The sequence below is a fragment of the Gymnoscopelus microlampas genome (assembly GCF_963454915.1).
Source record: "Gymnoscopelus microlampas genome assembly, chromosome: 10".
NCBI classification, from domain to species: Eukaryota; Metazoa; Chordata; class Actinopteri; order Myctophiformes; family Myctophidae; genus Gymnoscopelus; species Gymnoscopelus microlampas.
In genome coordinates this window covers 36,607,894-36,631,534 of record NC_139947.1, presented here as the reverse complement: position 1 = coordinate 36,631,534, position 23,641 = coordinate 36,607,894, and the positions used below count along the sequence as shown (strand labels likewise).

Here is a 23,641-nt window from a genome sequence, read left to right as displayed (position 1 = left end):
TTCCTGCATGCTTCCCTGGATTCCTTGTATCATGACGCAACTCCCCATGTAGGCCACGCCCATTTGCGGCTAATTAGATTTCCTGCCATTTTGAATTTTAATTCAAAACACTTTTTGCTCCTCCTCCTATAGAGATTTTTTCCAAATCTCACAAGAATTGGCACACATCATCTTTGGACCCATGTGATAAAACCCCATCACACAGAATGTTGATAATTCATACCGTTTGGCCATAAGTGGCTTCTGAAGTTAGTGGGAGGCGCCTATTTTACAAAAAATGCAAAGAAACATGAACAAAACGCCCAATCAACCCCAAATTGAAATCACATGTCGAGGGTGGTGGAATTAACGCAGTGCCAAAAGCAATTTCCTCTTTTATCTATGATAGGGCACGCCATAAATGGAAAACAATTAACTACTTGTTGCATAACCATGATTTTTGGGGGATCAATCCCCAATTCCCCATTCCCCTCCTAATTACTTTTGATCTCAGGCATGATGTGACAATGTAATTGGCTTTCAAAATTTGTGGGAGGGGCCTATTTCATAAAAACAAAACACCATAGGCCAATATCATCAATGCAGGATCTGATCAGCACCAAATTTAAATCGCATGTTGCTTGGACTCTGACACAACAATGTCTCCCAGAGGATTCGTTGGGTCCCAACGGCATCGGTGTGATCAAGACAGCCACACTTGTAATTTCCCCAAATTGCACCTTTCTAGTTTGAGTTTCTTTTAAACATTGGTGAATGTATGACATTCAATACCGTAAGTCAAGTACTCAGTGCCCCCTGCAGGTCTAGAATGGTGACAAGAATCTACAACCCCTTTGCACGACATAAAACAGCAATATAAAGCGTCCAGGTCACATGACAAGACTGTTCATCTATGAAGTTACTTTTCATATCCATTTGTGCTTTACTATCAGCAACAACAAACAAAATCACACTCAAAACAGCACACTCACATAGGGAATGAATGGAAAGAAGTCTGCTATACATAAGGTCCTATCCACATCATTTGATATTTTGCCCAATACTAACTGAAAACCAGCCCTATTGGGATAAACATGAGGATATACACAGGATCTTTATGTGAACTTGAGGCATGGGTGTATTTTGGACCGGGCACATGGGGGGCCTTGACTGCCAGGGGCCTCTGCGCCTCAAGGCCCATCAACAATTTACTTATGTAAACATATGAATATACATTTTCATTAAATGTATATTCAAATATGGGCTAATGCTCAAATGATGGGCCCTTCAGCCTACAAGTATAGGTTACACGCCCAACATTTGACTAACAGAGCTGACATGCAAATAAATATCACACTGTAGGTTAGACCAGTGGTTCTCAAACTTTTTCATGTCAAGGACCCCCAAATTGACACTTATTAGTCCGCCGACCCCCATTTGAAAAGATAAGCCAGGGACCCCCATAAGAGAAGATTTTTACGGCTCTAGCAGTGATTCTCAATCATTGTAATTTAAGGACCCCCCCCCCAGTTTGACATGCATTAGGCTACGGACCCCCATTTAATGGCATTTCTATCTCTGGGACCCCAATTCATATTGTAAAATCAATGTTAATTTAACTCTGAGAGTGTACAAATGGAACCAAATGGACCCTAACGGGTCCATTTGGTTCCATTTGTACACTCTCAGAGTTACAGACCCATAAGGGTCCATTTGGTTCTTATAAATCATTTAGCTGGGGACCCCCTGGTATCCCCTCAAGTACCCCCGGGGGTCCCCAGACCCCACTTTGAGAACCAATGGGTTAGACCGTAAATCCTGTACAATAAAATGTCAACAGGTGATTTCTTGACCCACAGATGCCTAACAGCTTGAACGGTGTGTTTGCGTGCCCACCAGACTGCCCGTTCTGGGTAGCGTGGGGTCAGGGTAGGGTTGGGGCCCTAAAAGATAACTGGCTTAGGGGCCTCCTTGAGTCTTAATCCCTCCCTGACTCAAAGAGGCAAATTGATGACTTTGCATGTCTTTGGAAACCAAGAAAATCCCTTTCCTCTGTTTATGGTTTCAATAAATTAAGTTTTATCTTTGACTCAAGATAGGTAGATTATCTGAGTCCATGAAAGTCAGATTCACATCTCATTCCCTCCCTCACGTGCCTCTAGAGGGCGCCATGTAGCATTTAGAAACTTCTACTCCACCAGTGGTGGAACCGTGGAAAAAGTACTCACATTTTTTACTTAAGTAAAAGTACTGAAAATCGGAAATACTCCATTAAAGTGAATATACCTCAAAATTGTACTTACCGTAAGTACAGTACTTGAGTAAATGTACTTAGTTACTTGCACCACTGATTTTGACTTTAGATCATTATTTGTCCCCTGCTATTTCATTTGATTCTGTCATGGGGACGATGATATGAAAACAGGCATGAGATGTGATTCTTTCTTCTTTTCCTCTGTGTAGACTGAAGAGCCCGGGAAGCCAATAGGGTTGTTGATAGTAGCTAGCTAGCATGTTGTATGAGAACATGTGACACTCTGATTCTGAGGATGGCATTGAATTTGATTGATTGATTACTTAGCAGTTTGCAGGGAAAAAAAGCAAAGGAAAGTACAGTTCAATACAAGGTCAGCTAAGAGGATTTAAAACCCAAGAAAGCCTATGGCTTGTTTCCATTGGGGTCCTTGAAATGTAATTTAATTGATATTCCACTCTCACCCCGGAGTAAGAGCAAAAAGTAAGAGCAAAATGGCGAGTTTATGATATGGTAAATTGATTCCTTTAATGTTCATTTGAGATTTTCAATAAGTTGCAACACAAAATCCAAGTTTGTTTTTAACATTGGTGAATGTGTGAATTTTAATGTCAAGTAGTGCCCGCGCCCTGCTGGTCAAGAAGGGTAACAAGAATACCCAACTCAACCCTTTGCACGCAATAAAGCCACTAAACCAGCACTATAAAAATGTCCAGGTTAACCTAGTACATTTGCATGTGGAGGACATGTTTTACAGCCCACGAAGCTGGCACTTAATCTGTCATTTACAGCAGTGCTTCTCAAACTTTTTCATGCCAGGGACCCCCAAGTTGATATATATTCGGCCACGGACACCCAGCTGAAAATATGTTGTGCCAGTGACCCCCAGAAGCAAAGAGATATATAATATATATATATATATATATATATATATATATATATATATATATATATATATATATATATATATATATATATATATATATATATATATATATATATATATATATGGGGTGCTCCTTCCATTACGACATCTCGCCACTCCGACTAGTGGCTTCCGCTAGGCTGATACAAACTCCATTATATTTGGAGGGAAAGTAATGTAAACAAACAACATTGTGCCAGGGACCCCCAGAAGCAAAGATATCCGTGGCCATATAAGCACTTTATATTTGAAATATGAACCTTATGCAGACATACGGCCTAAAAGGGAGAAAGTGCAAACACCAGGTTGAAGTTGATAATGACAGTTATGTAATGTTTCAGGGCTAATTAAGTCAAATGAGTGTCAGCCTGTGAAAGACTCCAAACTGCGTTCTCTTTTCAATTAAGTTTATTCAGGTGAGTAAATAATAATAGCTACAGTTAGCTTAGCTAACTGCTGTTTTTTACTTGTATTATTAATGCAGTGGTTGTCAAACTTTTCCATGTCAAGGACCCCCAAAATTATATGTATTTGGCCGCGGACCCCCATCTCAAATATGTTGTTCTAGGGACTCCCAGAAGCACAGATTTGAGTTACAAATGTCCGCTAAAAAAGTATATATATATTCAAGGGTTTGCACACATTTTCACCATTTTCAAAAATAGCAGATCTACAAGCTCATAGCATGGCACTCGGTGCCGCGCCTATGAGCTTGTATGTCTGCTATTTTTGAATAGCCAAAGTATAAAAAGTAAAACTTATTGTGATGCTACATTAACACATTTCGCTGGGGACCCCCTGGAACCCCCCCAAGGACCCCTGGGGGTCCCCGGACCCCACTTTGAGAACCAATGATTTACAGAATGGCTTCACTCCTGGACCAGACAGTTCATCACTGAAGTTATCAGTATGACAGTATCCAACCATTTGTGCTCTCTTATTGGCTAAAATGTCACCCTTAAAACACTCACATAGGGAATGAATGGAATGATGAAGTCTGGTCTGTTATAGATAATATCATATCATACACTGGCTCTTTATGTGAACCATAGGCTGCATGTGAACTAGTATTTAGAGGTAGAACGCATTTTTTTAAACTGTAATTTGATTCTATTGTCATTTTATTGCAACTTTTTGTTATTTTCTTCTTGTTGCTGCAATGTCGAGGAGCTGAACCCCAATGATTTGACTATACTTATATATATACTTGTATAATGGCATGAAACAGCAGCAAAGGATGTTGAATCTTGATTTCCAGCAGATTTATGAAACGGACGACAATATAGCCACTAGAGGGCACCATGGAGTCGAGAATGTTGCATTTAAAGCCTCCACCACTCAGCGCAACCTACAAAGATTTGTCAACTTCTAGCAAAGCTGAGATTGTATTTCAGTTTTCCAGAAATAAGGCAAAATAAGGCAACAAAAATATGATTTTGTTTTAAAAGTGAGATCACCATCTGGGTTTCAAACGTTTTCATGTCATGGACCTCAAAGTGACTTTAGGTCATTGTCCCCCTTTTCAAATGATTCTGTTCTAAGAGTCTAAGACCATGATACTAAAAAATATTTTGGTTTCAATTAATGTGCCTATATAATATGTCATAATTATAGCTTCACAGTGGAGACATAAAACATAATGGAATAATAGCCTAGTCACTCTCACATTTTTGTATTGAAATCATTTCAAGAGTCTTCATGGTGTAATTAAAGTGCTCCTCATTTGGCTTGAGACCCCCTGGAACCAGAGCCTGGAACCATCTGAAGCCTTGCCCCCCCAAGGCTCAAGGGCCCCATGGGTGCTCCACCCCCAAAACCACAGAAACATTTATTTTAGCTAAGTAACAATACAAACACGATGATGATAATTTCTCTAGGACAGGGGTCTTCAACAGGGGGTCCGGGGCCCCTAGGGGGTCCTCAGAGTTACTACAGAGGGTCCGCCAAATCTTTGTGTGATATGATTATTTGTTTTACCTTAACCACTTGAACCCTAGAATCCCTTTTCTGAGGAGAACTTTAGCCTATATATTTTTGGCAAAGAGGTGTAGGTGCAGAGGGAAAAAAGAGCAGACCAAGTAAACAAAAAAAGTTTAATCTAAAACACAATTTTATGCAATATAGAGGGGGTCCCTGCTTTATCTCGCATCTCTATACGATGTAGTCCCTGCTTCATCCCTCTCTCAGCTAGGGGGTCCTTGGCCTGAAAACGTTGAAGACCCCTGACTTAAGGCCATTTGAAAATAGCCGATCTACAAGCCAGCAATGCCTCCTGAGGGTGGCATTGTGAGCTTGTAGATCTGCTATTTTCAAAAGATTTTTTATACATTTGAAAACTTGTGAGTACTTTCTACTTTTGGTACTTTAAGTACATTTAGATGCCAATACTTTTGTACTTTTACTCAAGTAAATTTTGAATAGGCCTACCGGACATATTTCTACATTGCACCACTGGGCGGGAGTAGCATTCTTCATAAACAAACAATTAAGTCTCGCGCGCGCTTGTCTTTAAACACTGCATGGTTTGGCTGCTACGCAGTAGCGAAGAGCTGGTTAAAATGGCTTAAATGTATCACCAAACAACCAAAAGGTACGTAAACTATAATAGTAAAATAACCATATTATGCATTTTTTAAAACTATGTGTCAAATATGTCAAGTTTAGTCAAGTTGACAGCTTTGCTGCTTTGTTGTTGTTTGTTTGTGTAGGCCTGTAGCTGTGTCCGAATTTGGCCAGGCTTGACCTTAGAGTAGACCAATGGTTTTCAACCTTTTTTTTGCGTCAAGGACACCCAAATTGACACATATTAGCCCAGGGACCCCCATTTGAAAAGATATGCCAGGGACTCAACCATTTTGATTTCTTGGAACCAAATGGCGGACCCTGACGGGTCCATTTGGTTCCATTTGTACACTCTCGAGTTACAGACACATAAGGGTCAATTTGGTTCCTAACTATTAATTTGGCTGGGGACCCCCTGGAACCCCTCAAGGACCACTGGTGGTCCCCGGACCCCTGGTTGAGAACAACTGGAGTAGACCAATGAAAAATGTAGTGGGCTACACATGAAGAAATCATAATTCTGCTGTCAAAATATAAACAAAAATAAAGAATAACTGTAATATAAATGTAACAACTTTGACAAGGCAAGGCAGTTTTATTTGTATAGCACATTTCAACAACAAGGCAATTCAATGTAGTTTACACAGAACACCAAGCTTAGGAAACACAATTATAAAATTATAAAATGACATCAGGATGCATCAAACAAAAGAAGTAAAACATTAGGATATGACAGCATTATGCATTGCTAACTAAATACTGCATGTTAGAGATATATATATTTGCAATTGTGGAAGCAAAGAATATTCAAATACCCTCCCTAAATGGCTCAACTGGACTGTTTTTTAAATGGTGAATAAAGGTTAACCATTTGTATACAAGGAGGTAATCATTACAGGTCACGACTTGGGCAAGTTGGTCCTAAAGAAGAACATTCCTTTGAAATATTGAGCCAACATGGCTGATGCAGGAGCGGCAGTTGCAGCAGCTAGAGCCTAGAGCAGGGCCCTTTTCTCTCCTCCAAACCTCCCGTTTATGCTACGTCGTCGCACGACGGTGTCGCGCACGCCGGAAAAAAACATAGCATTCATGCTCACATAACACAACTTTAGGGGTTAATAGGGATGCGACCGCGTTGTGAGGTTCGGCGCGCGACGCCGCCGTACGAGCGAAGTATGAATTTGGGGCCTGAAAACAGTGTTGCCAGATCTTGTGAGAGAAATAACTAAGCAACCATGATGACCATGTCCATGACAACCAGCCCAAAAGAAGCGACTAGGGCTAGGCCACACGGAAAATAGCCGATCTACAAGCTTGGTAGATCTGCTATTTTCAAAATCTTGAAATAAAATGTGGAACAAACATTTTCAAATACATATTCATTTTAGGGGTCCATTACATGAACATATTTGAGACCCACTGGTTTAAAATACATAAATGAATAAACAAATAAGCAACTACACTTTAGAAACAAGCCCCGCTAAAAAACGCAACCCGCAACTACCAATATTTACAAGCAACTTTACAGAAAAACAAACCCAACGTAAGCTTATAACAAGCAGACATGGCAACAACACTGACTGAAAATCCAGCATGAAATAGGAGAAAGGGAGGTGTGTTCGCGCGTGCGCACAGGCAGAGTTTTCCCATTTTTTTGTGTGGAGTTGAATCGGTGACGTCACGAGCTAGTCCCACTCCACCAGCGTTGCCATGTCTGCTTATTATAAGCGAATGGTTAGTTGCAGATTGTGTTTTTTTGGGCTTGTTTCTAAAGTTAGTTGCTTATTTGGGCTTGTTTCCAAATTCCAAATTTGTAATTATTATTTAAACCAGTGGTTCTCAAGCATTATCATGCCATGGACCCCCAATCATGTAGCCTATTTGTGTTAGAATATTTCAAAAATATTTCACATTTTGTTTCAAGATCATTTTGAAAATAGTAGATGTACAAGCATGAGTTTATAGATCTGCTATTTTCAATTAGCCAATGCATATAGGTTTAAAGTGCTCATGTGGCCTCTTTTGGGCTTGTTTTCATAGAACTGGTTGCTTATTTCTCTCGCAAAATCTGGCAACACTGCACTCCACCACAGTCAGTCAGTCAGTGAGTGCTGCTGGAGCTCCTCCACACAGACTGAACCAAACCATCCACACACACACACATGTAAACCACCAGCAACAACCCAACCGAGGAGGCATCGGCGCTCCACAAAGGAGAAAAACGCTTTTTTACTTTATTTTTATTTTTTAAGTTTTTGTGGCATGGACTAATTTTTAACAGAGTTTCAACGAGGACTCGCCTAAAGGACTGGATGTTTTTGGTGGCATGGTTGTATTATAGTAGAGAGAGACAGACACCTCATTACAGACAAGACAGAGGTTACACTGTGCCTTGTGCAATGTGCATCATGTTTGAATGCCCGATTCATCAATTAATCAATTAGAAATATACATGATTGTGCAGCAGCACTGCCTATAGCCTCGTCGGGGCTGTAGCCCTTTTTTTATTTTTTATTTTATCTTGCATTTTTTTATTGTTTTATTATTACAGAAGCGGTGCCTATCGAAAGCGTTCACTCTAGTGTGCGTGACTACGGGTGCAATTCGCCGACAATCGCACCCCCGGTCTGACCAGGGGTTCGGATGTGGTGGTTGGTTGATCGCATTGTTTGGTTTTTTAGAATTCCAGCCAACTTTTCCTTCTTTATACGTTTATAACAGCAGCAGCAGTGCCAACAGGCATTGTTGCTCAGGACTGATGGCAATGAGGTTGTTCTGCTTGGGATTTATACTCACGTTGGAGATCATATCTCCTGTTGGAGCAATCGAAGGTAAGAGAGAGCCCCCCCTGTGTTATTTCTTTGCATTGTGATAGACTGACTGAAAGAGAGAGAGAGCGTGACCACTTCTGCAAAGCATCTGTGTGTGTGTGTGTGTAGGCCTACATTCATCAGAGTTGGAACCAACAGCAGTGCAAACAGGCTATCTTCACAACACACACAGTGCGCCATGCATGCAGACCAACAGGGAGAGATCGATGATTCGTGAGAAAAAGATTTAATCGGAGAAGGTGGGCTATTATAGCCTATACCGTATGGTAGGGCTTAGTACCCTTAAATAATAAATATTAAATAATAATCGGCATACCTACTGCTTGCCTGTACAGGCAAGCAGTAGCTATGCCGATTGTTTTAAATGTGTATGCAATTTATTTCACAGCGCTTATGTTATACCAGACATGTAAGGCCTATTAGGATGAAAGGCAACAATGTTGCCATTAGGATGAAAGGCAACAATGTTGCCATTTGGATGAAAGGCAATGATGTTGCCAGTTCCCAGTGTGCACACTGGCAATATTGAGCAGGTATAAAAAGGCAATCGCAGCATTTAAATGAGCAGCCCCGTTTCCACAATCGCTACATTTCTCCCTGGCTGGCTGCGACAAAATATCAATATTGCCGCTCCGTTATGCAATGTAAGAACACGATTCTTCAACAATATTCCTTGTGTGATCATCATAGATGTCAAGGAGGAACACGTAGCCATTTAAATGTACTGGTTTGTTGTTCAAATCGGAGGAGCCACGCGTGAGTTGTGAATCAAACCTGTGGAACCCTATTGTTGGGATCAGTTTTCATCGTTTGTTTTGACATACTTCACGAAATGTGCACACAGTTGTGTTTGGCTGTGCTGTACATGTTAAATGGCGAGGCTTGCCCCGACGTGCAGCGTTGGTAGCTGAAAGAAAAATCATTTTTTTTTTATCTCAACAGGCCGTTCACCTCCTTCCAGTGACAGCCAGGTACTGTCTGATGATAGAAAGATGAATTGAATAGCTGTACAATTACCCTCTCAACCCCATCGGGAGGTGGGTTTGTCAGATTTCAGTGGGGCTCCTTTAATCCCTGATTAGATATTCCAAAGTACATCATTGGTGACCTGTTGAGTGAACACCAGCGTGTGGTTTTGGAGGGTGTAATGAAATTACAAATGAGTAGCCTTAAACCTGTGCACTGTTTTGAAGGAGGCATGTCAGTCAGCTCACCTCCTCCAGGGTTTCTAATGAAAGCCCATCATGTTCGGTGGTAGGCCCTGTAGGTGCAATGTTGAATGATTCATGTCATTATTCTAAACATCTTTGCAAGAATTCCCAAGATATTTAGAAAAGAGTGTGTGGTTGTTTCCATGCAGACTAGACTGTATGTATGGAGAACCAAACACACTGCTCCTTCCCCTTTCCAATTCCATATTTGTTGTGGTTAATGGAAAATTACCACACTGACCTCGACAGTAAGAAACAGCAGTTTATTGGCAGTATCGGTGCTTTTATTGTTTTTTAAATGTCATTATCTGTGTTGTAAGTGTGCTGTAGTCAGAGTGAAATGCATACTGAACTCAGTAAGCTCCTCCTACCTCATCCATAACATCTGGACACAGGAAGACCATTAATCCAATGTGGATGTGACTGTGGGGGAGGGGCTAGCTAAAGGAGTGGTGCGTGGGGGGGCTAAAACAAAATAAACTTAACCAGGATTCAGCTCTGGTCTGGAGGCACTCCATGGCACTGACAAATGAGTTACCTCATGGACAAGCAGAGCCAGAAATGCCAACAATGGACTGGATGTATAGATCTCTTGCCAATGCTGAATGTTGACGCAACTCAACTGCAGCTGCCCCAATGACAGTGCTGTTGTACAGATTTCAGTGGGACTCCTGACAGTGCTGGTCCGAAAGGATGGAAGTGTGGACATGAACCCCGGGGTCGGCCTGCCGAACTGATAATGCTTGGATTTGTCAGGAGGATCACCTCCACTGAGGCCGACTGAGAAAGTATTGAAGAGACCACGGTCTGACCGCAGTATTGTTGGTTGCAATAGTTTGATGGGCAGATTTGGCACATGAAAATCTGAAGGCAAAATTGAGTAACAGAACTTAGTGCCCACACAACATGGAAACACGTCATAAAGTGTACAGTTGTTATGACATTGGACAATTAGTGTGTCTGTGGTGTTATGAGTGAACTTGAATAAACCACTTAATCACTTAAACTCTTTATACTTTGTTGACCGGGGTCCCCCAGCCAGGACTTTACACTAAATCCGCTAGTATTTCCCTCCCCAGATCTCTTTGCCAAAAATAGCTGATCCACAAGCTCACAACGTGTTGCTTGTTCTGCTATTTGCTATTGTTCTGCTATTTTCGCAGAATGTTCACCCACAGAATAGGTACACTGGGGTTAAAGTTGTTGAAAAAAGTGCATGGATGTTGCATTAAATTATGGTTGAGCTGACATGCTGTATATGATCGTAATCTCCATCAGAAAGTAGTGAATGCTTGGTGAAATGTGCAGATGTGGGTCAGAGGCTAAAGAGGTTGAATTCCTGAGGAGCCTACAGTCTGTTTGAATGACCTTTTAATGGGACCTGGCTTTACCTTTCCTTAGAACTATCACTGGAAAACATCTGTTGGAAAAATGCAGCATCCTTCATACAAATTCAACAGATAATAGTACTTGGATTGCTCTCTCCAGCTTTTACACCTGGTTGTGACCTGAGAACAGTTATTGTACAGTACAGAAGCTGCCTGTAGTCCATTAGGTGACTGACACATATTCGTTTTGAAATCATTTGCTCAAATCTATAATAAAAAGACAGTGGATGTAACCTCAAATGTGGAATTTGAAGTAATGGAAATTAGGACTTTGTTGTGGTCTTATTCGGCAGGCTTTTGTCATTGAATCTGAAGAAGAATTTGCAATATCCAAAATGATTAATACCAGGCTCGAGAATCCTTGAACATGTAAAAAAAGGATGTCATTCTTCAGTATACCGAAGAGAGACATCCTTCTTCTTTTTTTTACACTCCCTCTTCCTGTTCTGCATTGTCGATTTAACTGAGATCACAAGCTAAAGGCAGATTAGCATGAATGTCTTCGGTGTGGTTCCAATCCCCACATGCAAAAGCATAACACCACAGATGAAAGAGTATTCTGTGATTGTGAATAGGATGTACAACAGTATTGTGAAATGTGAATGACGTGTTCTGGTAGCTAGGTCTACATCACTGTTTACTCTGTTTAGCCCCTAAGACTCAAACATCTGTGGATTCACTAGATTGGCTTATTGAACAAAATATGGAGGTGTTGGTGAGTATTAATGCGGCTCTGTAAGATGCCTTGGGTTGTTGCAGGCTATAAAAAAACGGTGGTTCTCTCCCTGTCTGATAGGAAGATGTTACATTCTTCTTGGTGTGATGATGACTGTCTTTTTTCAGCCAGTCTTATGATGTTGCTTTGTTCATCGTATAGTTCCTTTGAACATGCCTCGCATGAAAAATGTAAACCAAGAACGCCACAAGTACGTATTCTGTTTGAGACATGAAATAAATAGATCTTCTATCCATGCATTTTTACAGGTAGAGTAAACAAAATAGTTCAAACATTGCAACTGGTTGCAACATTTGCCTCACACACCATGCACGACTGTGTGACTGCTGGCTTTTTGACATATTTTGCCTTTGTGCATCATTGATGGTGAACTCCTCACCCGACGCCTCGGGCTGGCCACGAAAGAGTGTCTGCACTCTAGGGACTTTTTTTTAAAAACTGTTCTTCCTCTTGTGTCAGTCTTAGATCCAGCTCCAGCGCACACTCCAGCGCTTGCATTGCATGCTTGTGTAGCAGCGCCTGAAGCCCAAAAGCCTAATATCTCCTTTGGCCTGCGAGGAAAGGGGGATTCCCTTGTGGCTGAGGCGGTATAAGCTAAATGTTTTGTTTCTCGTGCGAGAGACCTGGGTTCGATTCCGGGTGGTTACACATGGGAAAATCTCACAGATTACTGGGCCAATCAATTGAACACATAAGACCCCCCCCCCCAGTGGCTTTTACACCTGGCCAGAGGAGAGAAGACAATATATGAAGATAAGATTTCAATTTCATGGACTGCTGCCTTGTGCCAAACCTGTCTACTTTTATCATATTCAGTCATTGCACTCAACCTGAGGGTGTTGCCTGTGAATGCTGCAGCAACATGCTGGTTGCTACTGTTGCGGTTTCATAGGGCACTGTTTCCCAAGCAGTGGGTCGGACCCATGTTTGTGTCGCAGACCATTTATTTGGGGTCGCGAGTAAATATCTCCTTTTTTTTGTTTCCTACATAAAAAATAAGTAAATAATATGTATTTCAAAAGATTTAAAAAAGTTTAAACAAAAAAACTTTTCATCAATTAAAAATAATTCCAGTATTTCATAAATAAAAAAATCAATAAAAAGTTTATGAAGTAGTGAAAATAGAAGCTAGAAAATAGAAAATTTTCACTCGCAAGCCGCCGCGATCATCCGTTCCATACTTGTGGGCATTTGAATGTAGGTTGTTTTCGCCAAAAAGCAACACTAACAGAGAAAAAGCCATTTTTTTCACAACAGTGTAGTGGGGGTTCCAGGCGGTTCCTGGCTAAATGAGCCAGGAACAGTTAGGAATAGGAACTAAATGAAATTGAAACGGTTGAGAACCAGTGTAGAGCAGTGTTTCTCAACCTTTTCAGGCAGAGACCCTCACCCTGATAAGCACTTTAAGGAGTTGAGGCATTACATTTAGTTTGACTCGGTTCCACAGATAAATATTGTGAAAATAGCAGATCTACAAGCAGGCATGCAATGCTCATTTGGTGTGTTCTTGCACTCTATTTCAATGACGTGACGCGCACGTCGCTTAACACCTACACTGCAAGTCACACAATGGACAATTGATATGCATCTAGGCTTATTCCTATGTTAATTCACTAGGTGTGAGTCGGGAGCCTTTGAAAACTTTGTTGAGGTGAACTTTGAGATCGGCTTTTTTACCAATTTGATAAAAACAATTTATATGATTTGAAATTTGGACAATGTTTGACCAGTTTTTATAGTATAGTCATAATGTCATAGTTTGTTGATTACTTTATTTTTTTTAGGTACTAAAAATGTCTTAAAAGTCCTTAAATTGTCACTTCACTGTCATCTGGGGACCCTCCCAAAATCATGTCACAGGTTGAGAACCAATGTTGTAGGCTCATTGGTTCTCAAACGTTTTTCGGGACATGATACAGGTGTGTACCAATTTTCATACATGTAGGTTAAACCGTATTGTGGGGCTTTTTGAGACCATTAAAATGTGTAATGTTTTGCCAGGTATGATGTGTGTGCCCTAACCCTAAGTGGCGCAACTTTTTGAGGAAGTTTAGCCCCTCGAAAACGCGATTCATTTGTGCCACAAATAATAAACATTGCAATTTCAATAGGGCTTCTCACTGGTGCAGTGCTCGGAACGTTATTTTGATCAATGTTGATCTTCTGTATAGATTATGCTAATACAAGAGGTGCTCATCCTGCTCTTCTAATGAGAAAGTCCGTCCCTGTGTTCAGGTAGGAACACTGCTGGTTGACAAGTGGCATTGCCTGAAGCTCAGTATCTCCCGCTGCCCAAGTGGGAGTTCCATTGGAGCTCAGCAGGTAGAAATGTTGTCTCCCACATGGGCGACCTAGGTTTGAATCCCAGCAAGGACATAAATCTTATGGATTGCAGCTTTAATAAACGGTTTAATATACTGTTTATATAATAACTGCCGTTATTGTGCGATTAAATTGCAATGAGAATACATTGATGGCACACACAGACTGGAAAATATATATGTAAAGAAAGATCTTTTTGTGTTTCTGTGTTTGACACATTGGAGATTTAGGGGCTTGCCACTGAACAAAGAGGTGGTCTATTAAGAGGCGAACGGCATGACAACTCATTTATGCATTGTTTATGGTTCATTCCAGGCAATTATTGAGCCACACACACATTCCAGCCCTCTGCTTGCTTTGAAGTACGTAAATGTAATGAGTGGTGCAGAATGGATACACAGATACCGCTCTCATTCACAGCAATTTTTCTGAACTGTTTAGTCCTTTAAAGTGGGGGCTGGGGACCCCCTTGGACCCCATCGAGGACCCTTGGGGCTAAATTGAGCAACAGTTTGATTTCACTATTATTTCACTAGCTAAACGTTAGCCCAGTGAGAGACTGTATAACAATGACTTCAGACAGATCATACTGTAGGTTTCACCCTCTCCCCGATCATCTACAACCTACCGTATCTATTATAGACAGTTGGGAAATTCTGTTCTAACAACAAAAATCTTCTTTTATGGCACTGTATTCATTTTAACTTTGATATGAAAATGTTGGAGAACAACTTGTTTAGTCGCAAATTAAGTAAAGTCCATTGGCCTAGCACCCACCGCCAACGTACGTGTAAATAAGTATGCTTTAAGACACTTGTTTAGTGGCATTCTCCCTCCTCATTTTTGCAATCTTTGTTTTTGTGTACTCATTTCAGAGGACAGGAGTAAAGCAAGAGGAATATTTACGGCTATGATGTTGGCAACCTTCTTTTTTTGTGATCAAGTTTTTATTTTATTTTTTGTTCACATAGCTGGAGGGTTGAACAAGCATGTCCTGCACATGTTGGCAACCTTCAATGAATGCCTCCGTTTACATTGTTGTCCGGCCTTCATTTTGTGGCTCCCATTTTCTATTTTCAACAGCATCAAAGTACTACAGTATATGGGCACTCTTAACACTATAGGATTTTACCGTGTGGTAAGTAAGAGTGGCAGGGTCCCCACGGTCATGAAATTCCTGGAAATATTTTGAAATTAGAAAAAAAAAAATCCAGTACTGGAAAAGGTTTGAAATTGATCAAACATCATCAAAGGTCCTGGAATTGATCAAGGGTCCTGGAAAAATATTTGGCTATGCATTGTTTTTGGCTATTGATTTTGTTAAAACAAAACGTTTTCATAAACATGAATAATATTACACGAAATATGTAACATAAGTAGTTTTTCGCCGAACGGGCTGTGTGACGGCAGCCTAATGTATGTCTCAAACTTTATTTTTGCTACACTGCCTATCTTTGGGCATTCTACATAGGAGTAAGAGACACATTATTGCGCCGAATGATTGTTATATAGGCCTGGAAATTGGGCTAAATATTCTGGAAAAGTTTTGGAAAAGTTTTGGAAATTCATTGCTAAAAATGTGTGGGGACCCTGGAGTGGGCAAAACTGGACATGGCAGAGGAACTCCTTGCATGTATCTCTCTTGTTAAATCAATCTCATTCTCTCACTCTCACCGTCGTTGGCCCTGCCCTCTGTGGGCTTTTATGGCTGACTGTGTCCTGTGACGGCATGCAGAGCCTCATCGGGTTACCTCAGAGGTCACTTCTGGACCCCTTTGTTGTCCTATGACACAAAAAAAGCCTTCGGGGCACGACGGCAGGACACTAACTGCCTTCTAAAGTGCAGCTGTTGTTTGTATGCATGTTCAAGCCACTTTGAAAATGACTTTATGTGGATTAGAAGTTGATTGGCCTGAACCTAGACGTTGCGTGTGTCCTGTAAGCCGGTCAACTGTGTTGATACTGGCCAGTGGGTTGGCCTGTGCACAAAGCTAAGTGGTTGTTTCCATTGGATGGACACTACACAGTGCTGCCATTGAATGAGTTGTGATTCAGCAGTGGCCACGGCGCAGTGCTCAGAGCGGGCGATAGCATAGGACTTTTTTTGCCCTATAATATTGTGTACTAGTTGTGTCGCACAGTTTTTTTTTCCTCCACCACTTTCAACCTGGTGTCGCTATTTTAGGCAAGCCATAGCTGGACATTTTCAAAAACTGTTGAAAGTTTTCAATTCATAACATTGAATTGCAGTATAAAATGTGGCTAAAACAGTTTATGATGAGCCTAAATCGGACTCGCTTCACTTCACCTGTAAAACAACTGTGCGCCTCCCCTCCCTATCAGAGCTTGTAGATCGGCTATGTTGCTGCTCATCACTGTTGTACAATGAAGTATACAATAGGGCTTAAACAGTTCAAAAGTTCTAAATGGAACTATTTTCCCTTATCTGTAAAACAACTGTGTGCGTCCCCTTTATACTGTAGATCAGTGGTTCTCAAACTTTTTCATGTCAAGGACCCCCTAATTGACACTTATTACCCCGCGGACCCCCATTTGAAAAGATAAGCCAGGGACCCCAATAAGAGAAGGTTTTTACGGCTCTCTAGCAGTGATTCTCAACCATTTTAATTTCAAGGACCCCCAGTTTGACATGCATTAGGCTACGGACCCCCATTTAATGGCATTTATACCTCTGGGACCCTAATTCACTTTATAAAACCAATGTTAATCTAACTCTGAGAGTGTACAAATGGAACCAAATGGACCCGTTAGGGTCCATTTGGTTCCATTTGTACACTCTCAGAGTTACAGACCCATAAGGGTCCATTTGGTTCCTGTCCATCATTTAGCTGGGGCCCCCCTGGAACCCCCTCAAGTACCCCTGGGGGTCCCCAGACCCCACTTTGAGAACCAATGCTGTAGATCGACTGTAGAATGATTTTATATTCAAAGTACTCTGCCTCGCTAGTTGGAGAGAAAAAAAAAACCTACCTTCCTTTTGAATAATTAATGCACCACAAACATCCAGGAATAACCAGAAGTTCCTCTGCCCTCATTCCTCTACCCTCTTCTTGGTCATTGTTGTTTGGCTTTAGTTGTTACTTATAAAAGCTGGGGTTCTTGCTTTGAAATCTTGCTAAACAAGAGCACAGAGAAATCATTTCAAACTTGACCTCAGGGGTCTAATTACATACTGCGGTTGGCTTGCTGTTTTCTTTTTATTTTATTTTCAGTCCTTTTTTTTTTCTCAGTCCATGGAACACTCTGGAAGACCCAAGTTCCACAACATATACTGTAGGATCAGTGAGTTCTGAAGAGAGAGGGTTGATGGGTGATGAGAAACAGCCCCGGTTTTGCGTTTGCAGCGGTGGTTCTTTCCACCTCCCTGTCACCCCAGTGAACGCACCACGCAGAACCGAGACCCACAAGTCCCATTTATTTATTCAAGACCCTTTTTTCCCCTCAGATTCCCATTTGTACCCTTATCTTTTAAACTGCATTTAATAGAATCCATGCTCTGTCGCTCTGCCTGGAAATTATTCACGAGGGGATGGGATTGGTTGGAGCACTGCGATTCCACTTTGATGAGCTCAGTGTTTGAGGCATGCATGTGAAACAAATGTAGTTTTCACATTTTTATATCTGCTTGGCACACAGTTCAGCTGTGTTCCAGTTCTCTTTTTTAAAGCTTTCTCTTTTTATTGTAATTAGTGTTCCATATACTGTATCTGAGCTTGGAGGAAAGTTGACATTTTCATCATGGCACATTAAATGAATTAAAATGTATTGCAACAGAAGAGTTGGGGACAGCCAATTCAATCTTCCTCGAATGAAAAACCCTTTCAAGTGTAATGTAAGAGTGCAATTATCACACATGTTGCTTTACCCCATGCTCCCCCTGCTATACAAGTAGAACGTTTACTTTTATACTACATTTTACGCTTGGAATTCAAAGCCCTTTTGCTTTCCTTAAAATCCACTTCTACTCTTCTTCAAGCGAGTATCTTCTTGAGGTGGATTTTCGACACATGAAATCAATTAGAAGGTGCTGGAATGTGCTGCGTGGGTCTGGAGTTGATTTGTGGAGCAGGGATGGTCATGTTGTGAGAGGGAACGGGAGTGAAAGTGGGTCAGTGGTGTGGTGTGCTCTACAGCTGGCCATGATGTCTGACTGGAGGCTTCCATCACTAGGCTGGTTGCCTTTTTAAGTATTCACTAGTATATTCACACGGCAGGTTTTCAATTACGCCGTGCTTTGCCCGGGCACACATGACTCTCCCCAGCCGTAGAACCGGGCCTAACTTTTTTTCCTGCAGGAAACCCTGCACGGGAGCCATTTGTCTCACGTCATATTCACCCGCCACCCCACCCTTTGGGTTCCCCCCCCCCTTCCCCAAGTATGACATGAGAGCAAAATGACCGTTTATAGATATGATATGGTCAATATTGTATCGATACCGTGAGATGAGACTAGATATCGTCTGGGATTTTGGATATTGTGATATAAGTGTTGTCTATTCCTTGTTTTAATCTCTACGGTATTTTATACAACACGTGGCAATGTTAGACAATGTGAGTTTGTTTGTAGATCAGCTATTTTCACCCTTTTTTAACCCATTAAGACCTGATGCGATTCTTAAAAATGTTTTCTAAAACAGTTTTTTGAAAAAAAGATGTTTCAAGATTTTTCAAAAATAGCAGATCTACAAGCACATAGTGCGGCACTCGGTGCCGCGCTATGAGCTTGTATATCTGCTATTTTTGAATAGCCAAAGAATTGATTTTGTCCAGGTTGCTCAGCCCTCTCTCAACCTCTTGTCTCTTTCACTCGGTCCATATATGGCTCACATACATCTCCCACCAATTGGAGTCTTGTGTCCTCTACAACAGCGTTACGTTACTTCTGAAAGTGATGCACGTTTTGCCAAGGCTGTGGGCTAGCCGTACTATGTGGAATCTTGCTTCTGAACGAGCCGTGGCACTGATGTGGGCCTTGATGGCCACCGATAACAGTAGCCTCCTGTGACCCAGTGGGCCAGACGTGCGAAAAGGCTCCTGCTTCTCAGGTATTTCTTGGACAAATATTATGACCATTTCTAAAAAGAGAGTAGAGAGGGACAGCCTTCACGCATTCCCGGGGCTTCCAGTTGATCTGGAGAGTGCTTCGGCATTCATATTTAATGTCTGCCACTATACGCTTGCCACTAAAAAGTATTCTAAATGAAATCCACAGCCAGCACTGGATGCCGTATAATAATAACTTCATCAAAGAATGACAGGAATATGATATGACTGAAAATCCCTACAGAAGGGAGTTGGTTTGAAAACACTTATCGGGGTTTTCTTTTTTTCTAACCGTGATGTAAAAACAAGAACAATGGACTATTTTCCACTAGGAAGTGCATTGTACGGTGCCTGCTGTTTGAACCGAGGCAGGCTGAGATGAGCTTGTTCTGGTCGAGGACCATGGTCATGGAATGATTTGCAGCCAAAACTCAAACTGGAACATCTTATCTCATTCATTGCCAAATTTTAAGGCGTATTAATGGAACACACTGTAAACCCTGTAGTACTAATTCTATACTGTGCTGTTACATGTTTTTAATTGTATTCCATCTTCTTTGTGTCTGTTTTCTTAAATATATTTATGTATATACTGTGTCCCTCTCTTGGCCAGGTCTCACTTGTAAAAGAGGTGTTTAAATTAAGTTTATATAATGTTTGCTACTTCCTGTGGAGCATCTGTAAGGTTTCATTCTGGCAATCTTAGAAACGCAAGTTTATTTATTTACTTTAATATCACTTTTCAGATTTACTGACTAATTACATATGTGTTATGGGTTTCGCTCTAATAAATACCCAAACAATGCCTGTTTATCTTAGGATATCTCTTAAGTAGTCGTTTTTCCACATTAACATCAAGATTTGAATGCGGATCACCTGACGTCTTGTCATAGCAGTATAATCAAGCCACAATGTAGCCCTAGCAAGAAGAAGTGCCGTAGTTGGAATGGCAGTGTTATGAAGGAAACTTACCCAAGCATGAAGTTACCCTTATAGGGGTTGCTGTGTGTGTGTGTGTGTGTGTGTGTGTGTGTGTGTGTGTGTGTGTGTGTGTGTGTGTGTGTGTGTGTGTGTGTGTGTGTGTGTGTGTGTGTGTGTGTGTGTGTGTGTGTGTGTGTGTGTGTGTGTGTGTGTGTGTGTGTGTGTGTGTGTGCTCCACTGGTTTTGTCTGAGGAGACTAAATAAAGGCCTTCTTCATTCCCCCATCATAGGTAAAATGGACTTAAATGGTTAACATCCTAGACCTAGCCTGATTTGGACCTTCCAAAAATTGTCAGCATTTTGGCAGCGCCTTTGGAAAAAAAGCAAGTTTGCAGACTGAATTAACAATTCACATCTCTGTTTGAGATATTTCAGAGGGCTTTGAAAGGGGACTGCTGAGAGGGGGAAGGATGCCAACCACCCCCCTCCCCCCGCGCCACCCCCCCCCCCCCAACCCTGCTCCCACCAGCCAGCCTCCAACCCCTCCTCCGCCACAACCACCAATTAGGCTCGGAGGTTCTCCCCTCTGTGGTCACTTCGTGCTGGTGTTGTAGAGCTATGATAAAATTAGAACCCACAATGTTTTATTTCCAGTTTTATGCCCAGTCATGGGTAACAACTGGTTCAGCCCAGCTGCTTTACACACTGGGCCCAGGGAGCGAGCGAGAGGGAGAGAGAGCGAGGGAATGCCGACGCACAGCGGCCCCGTTTTTTGCAGACTTCAATACCTTCTCTCATGGTGGCTCATGGCTGGGTCACTGTGCGGGCTGTTGGCCGGCTTTCTGTGTAGTTGTTTAGGCAGGGTTAAATGGCCACATATAAGCACAAGCAAATGGGATGTATTTTAGAGGCATGTGTGAAGTGGAACCAGGACTTTGGTATGCTAAAAAGGAAGCAAAAGCTAGCAGGCTGGTCTCAAGCCTGATGTATAGATTTATACATGTTATGAATTATCCATGAGGCTGAGGGTGACTGGTGCGGTGCTACCCGCTCTCTCTCTCTCTCGTTCAGGGTTTTGGGTGTGTGTGCATATTGATGAAATCGATTTAGTTACTGGTCTCTCAATCCATTCTTGTATAGCTCTTCTTAATTATGCACTCCTTTTTTTTATCTCAAATTTTACCCTCTGTCTGGCCCTTTTATCAAGTTCAACACAGACTCTTCATGTTGCTGTCTCTTTCACATGTTTGTGTTCAAACATAACATTCTTTAAAAAATCCTCACCTTCACTTCCTACGGGCTTGCCCCCAAAACCCATTGAGCGTAGCAGAGTGAGTGAGAGTGAGTGCAAGTGTTGCATTTTAAGATGCGTCTCTCTTTGTCTTTTGGGTCTCCTCAAATATCCTGGCGCTGTTGTTGTTGGTGTTTAAAAAGAAGGACTGCGATTTGATCCGCACATAGCACCCCCCCCCCCCCCCCCCCCCGCCCCCCCTTTAGCTTGTTGTAAATGTATTTATTTAGAAACCTGACACCCGCGGCTCATAAGTGCTTCGCTCACCCCATACACTTTTGACTGTCACACAGCAGAAAGAGCCTGCATGGGCTCTAAATCCCTGAGTTTGACAGTTTACAGGAACGTGACCGCAATGATACGCTACCCTCCTCCTCCTCCTGCTCTCTCTTGTGATTTCAGTCACATCGCAGCAGCCCTCCTGTGCTGCTGCCTGCACCACCACCCACCCACCCGTCCGTCCCTCCCTCCCTCCCTTCCCCCAAACAGCCCTCCGACTGCCAAGTAATACGGAGGGGAGAGAGGCGAGTCATCCAGGGCAGAGAGAGAGGGCTCAGTCCCTGCAGAGAATCACAATGAGAGTCTCTCCATCAGTACAGTGCTTTCCAGAACATTTGCTGTACACTGTTACTTACAGTAACAACCTCCAAGCCCTTTTTGCTCTTTATTCAGAGTAATAAAAAAAAAACCTAAACGCTAAACCCATTAAGACCTGGAACGCATCTGTGTCATTTTTTGATTTGAGCAAAAAAAAGCATTATTTTACACTTTGGCTATTCAAAAATAGCAGAGATACAAGCTCGTAGCGTGGCACTCGAGCTTGTAGATCTGCTATTTTTGAAAAATTGTGAAAATGTGTGCAAATCTGTATATTTTCTTTTAAAGCAAACACTTTCAACTCAAATCTTTGCTTCTGGGGGGTCCCTGGAACAAAATATTTTGAGATGGGGGGGGGAGGGGGGGTCCGTGGCCAAGTACATATCATTTTGTGGGTCCTTGACAATTATGAACAAGTTTGAGAACCACTGATTTAGCAACATACGTTTTTTTCAGAAAACTGTTGGGATTTAGAAGAGATTTGTAGAATCGGCTTCAGGTCTTAATGGGTTAACCACTTAAACCAGGTTGACCGGGGGGGGGGGGGGGGGGGGGGAGTGGACCCCCAGGGGTCTGTACTTGGTCTCCTCCTTTATTCTTTCTACTACACCAATTCCTTTGTAGCTCGTACTTCTGCATATTTTCGGCAAATATTCACCTATTATGATGACATGCCCAGAGGGACACTGCTAGGGTTCATGCGGTTAAATGTAACCCCTCCGCATTTATTAATTTGGCAACCTACTTTATAGTTCTTCCTCAGGTCAGGAGACAATGTTTCATATCTTGTTACAGGAGGAATTTCATAATTGCGTTGTGGTTTGTAGTAGTACATTTTACGGTTAAACTCCAAATAGGATAGGATAGACTTTATTATCCCTAGGGGAGACCTGTCATGGATCATACAGTAACTGCTGTTAAAATACAATGCCGACAACATGCAGTACAAATAGGCTATTTCAATGTGTTAGGCAGTGTTACTGGTATTACAATAGCACTGGCTAGTGTAGTTGCTAGATTTTACAATTAATTTTCCCTATCAGTTACGGCTTTGTAGTGGGGACACGTACAGTATGGCTGACACACTAAAGCACTTTGAGCTGCATTTCATGCCATGAAAGGTGCTATGTGTGATTTTGAGACCACTTCGGTCTGCCACCTCGGGGCTACTGACTGCCTCGTCACTCAAGGGTCCTTCTGGCAGATCCACACGGTCACAACGTTTTTCTGTTCTGGCCCCACAGTGGTGGGAACTTCCCACTGATGTCAGGACAGCAGAGTCACTGCCCATCTTTTGCCGCAGGCTGAAAACCCACCTCTTCAGGAAACACTACCCTCTTTACCTGGCCTACTTGTTAACTAGTTGTACGAACGCTTGTTTTATTGTTGTATTGTTTTATTGGATCTTGTTTAGTCGATACAATTATTTGTTTTAGCTCCTGCTCATTTGATTTAGCTATTTTGTCTCATCTGTTTAAGGAAATAGGTAGCTGAAATATTGCACTTTTACCTTAGTGCTAGGTATACTCTTGGTTGCTTGTTTTTGCAGAAAATGCACTT

The 23,641-nt window shown here is 41.8% G+C and overlaps 2 protein-coding genes across 2 annotated transcripts in view; one reads left to right on the top strand and one right to left on the bottom strand.

The window, feature by feature from the left end:
* The window catches only part of esyt1a (extended synaptotagmin-like protein 1a), a 349,848-nt gene that overhangs the window by 32,098 nt on the left and 294,109 nt on the right, over positions 1-23,641 (bottom strand). The window lies entirely within an intron of this gene.
* The window catches only part of lrp1ab (low density lipoprotein receptor-related protein 1Ab), a 197,559-nt gene continuing 181,828 nt past the window's right edge, over positions 7,911-23,641 (top strand). Inside the window, exon 1 of the mRNA XM_084069511.1 lies at positions 7,911-8,551. Within this exon, the coding sequence (XP_083925637.1) occupies positions 8,479-8,551 (73 nt within the window). The 5' untranslated portion in view covers positions 7,911-8,478. The remainder of the gene's footprint in view (positions 8,552-23,641) is intronic.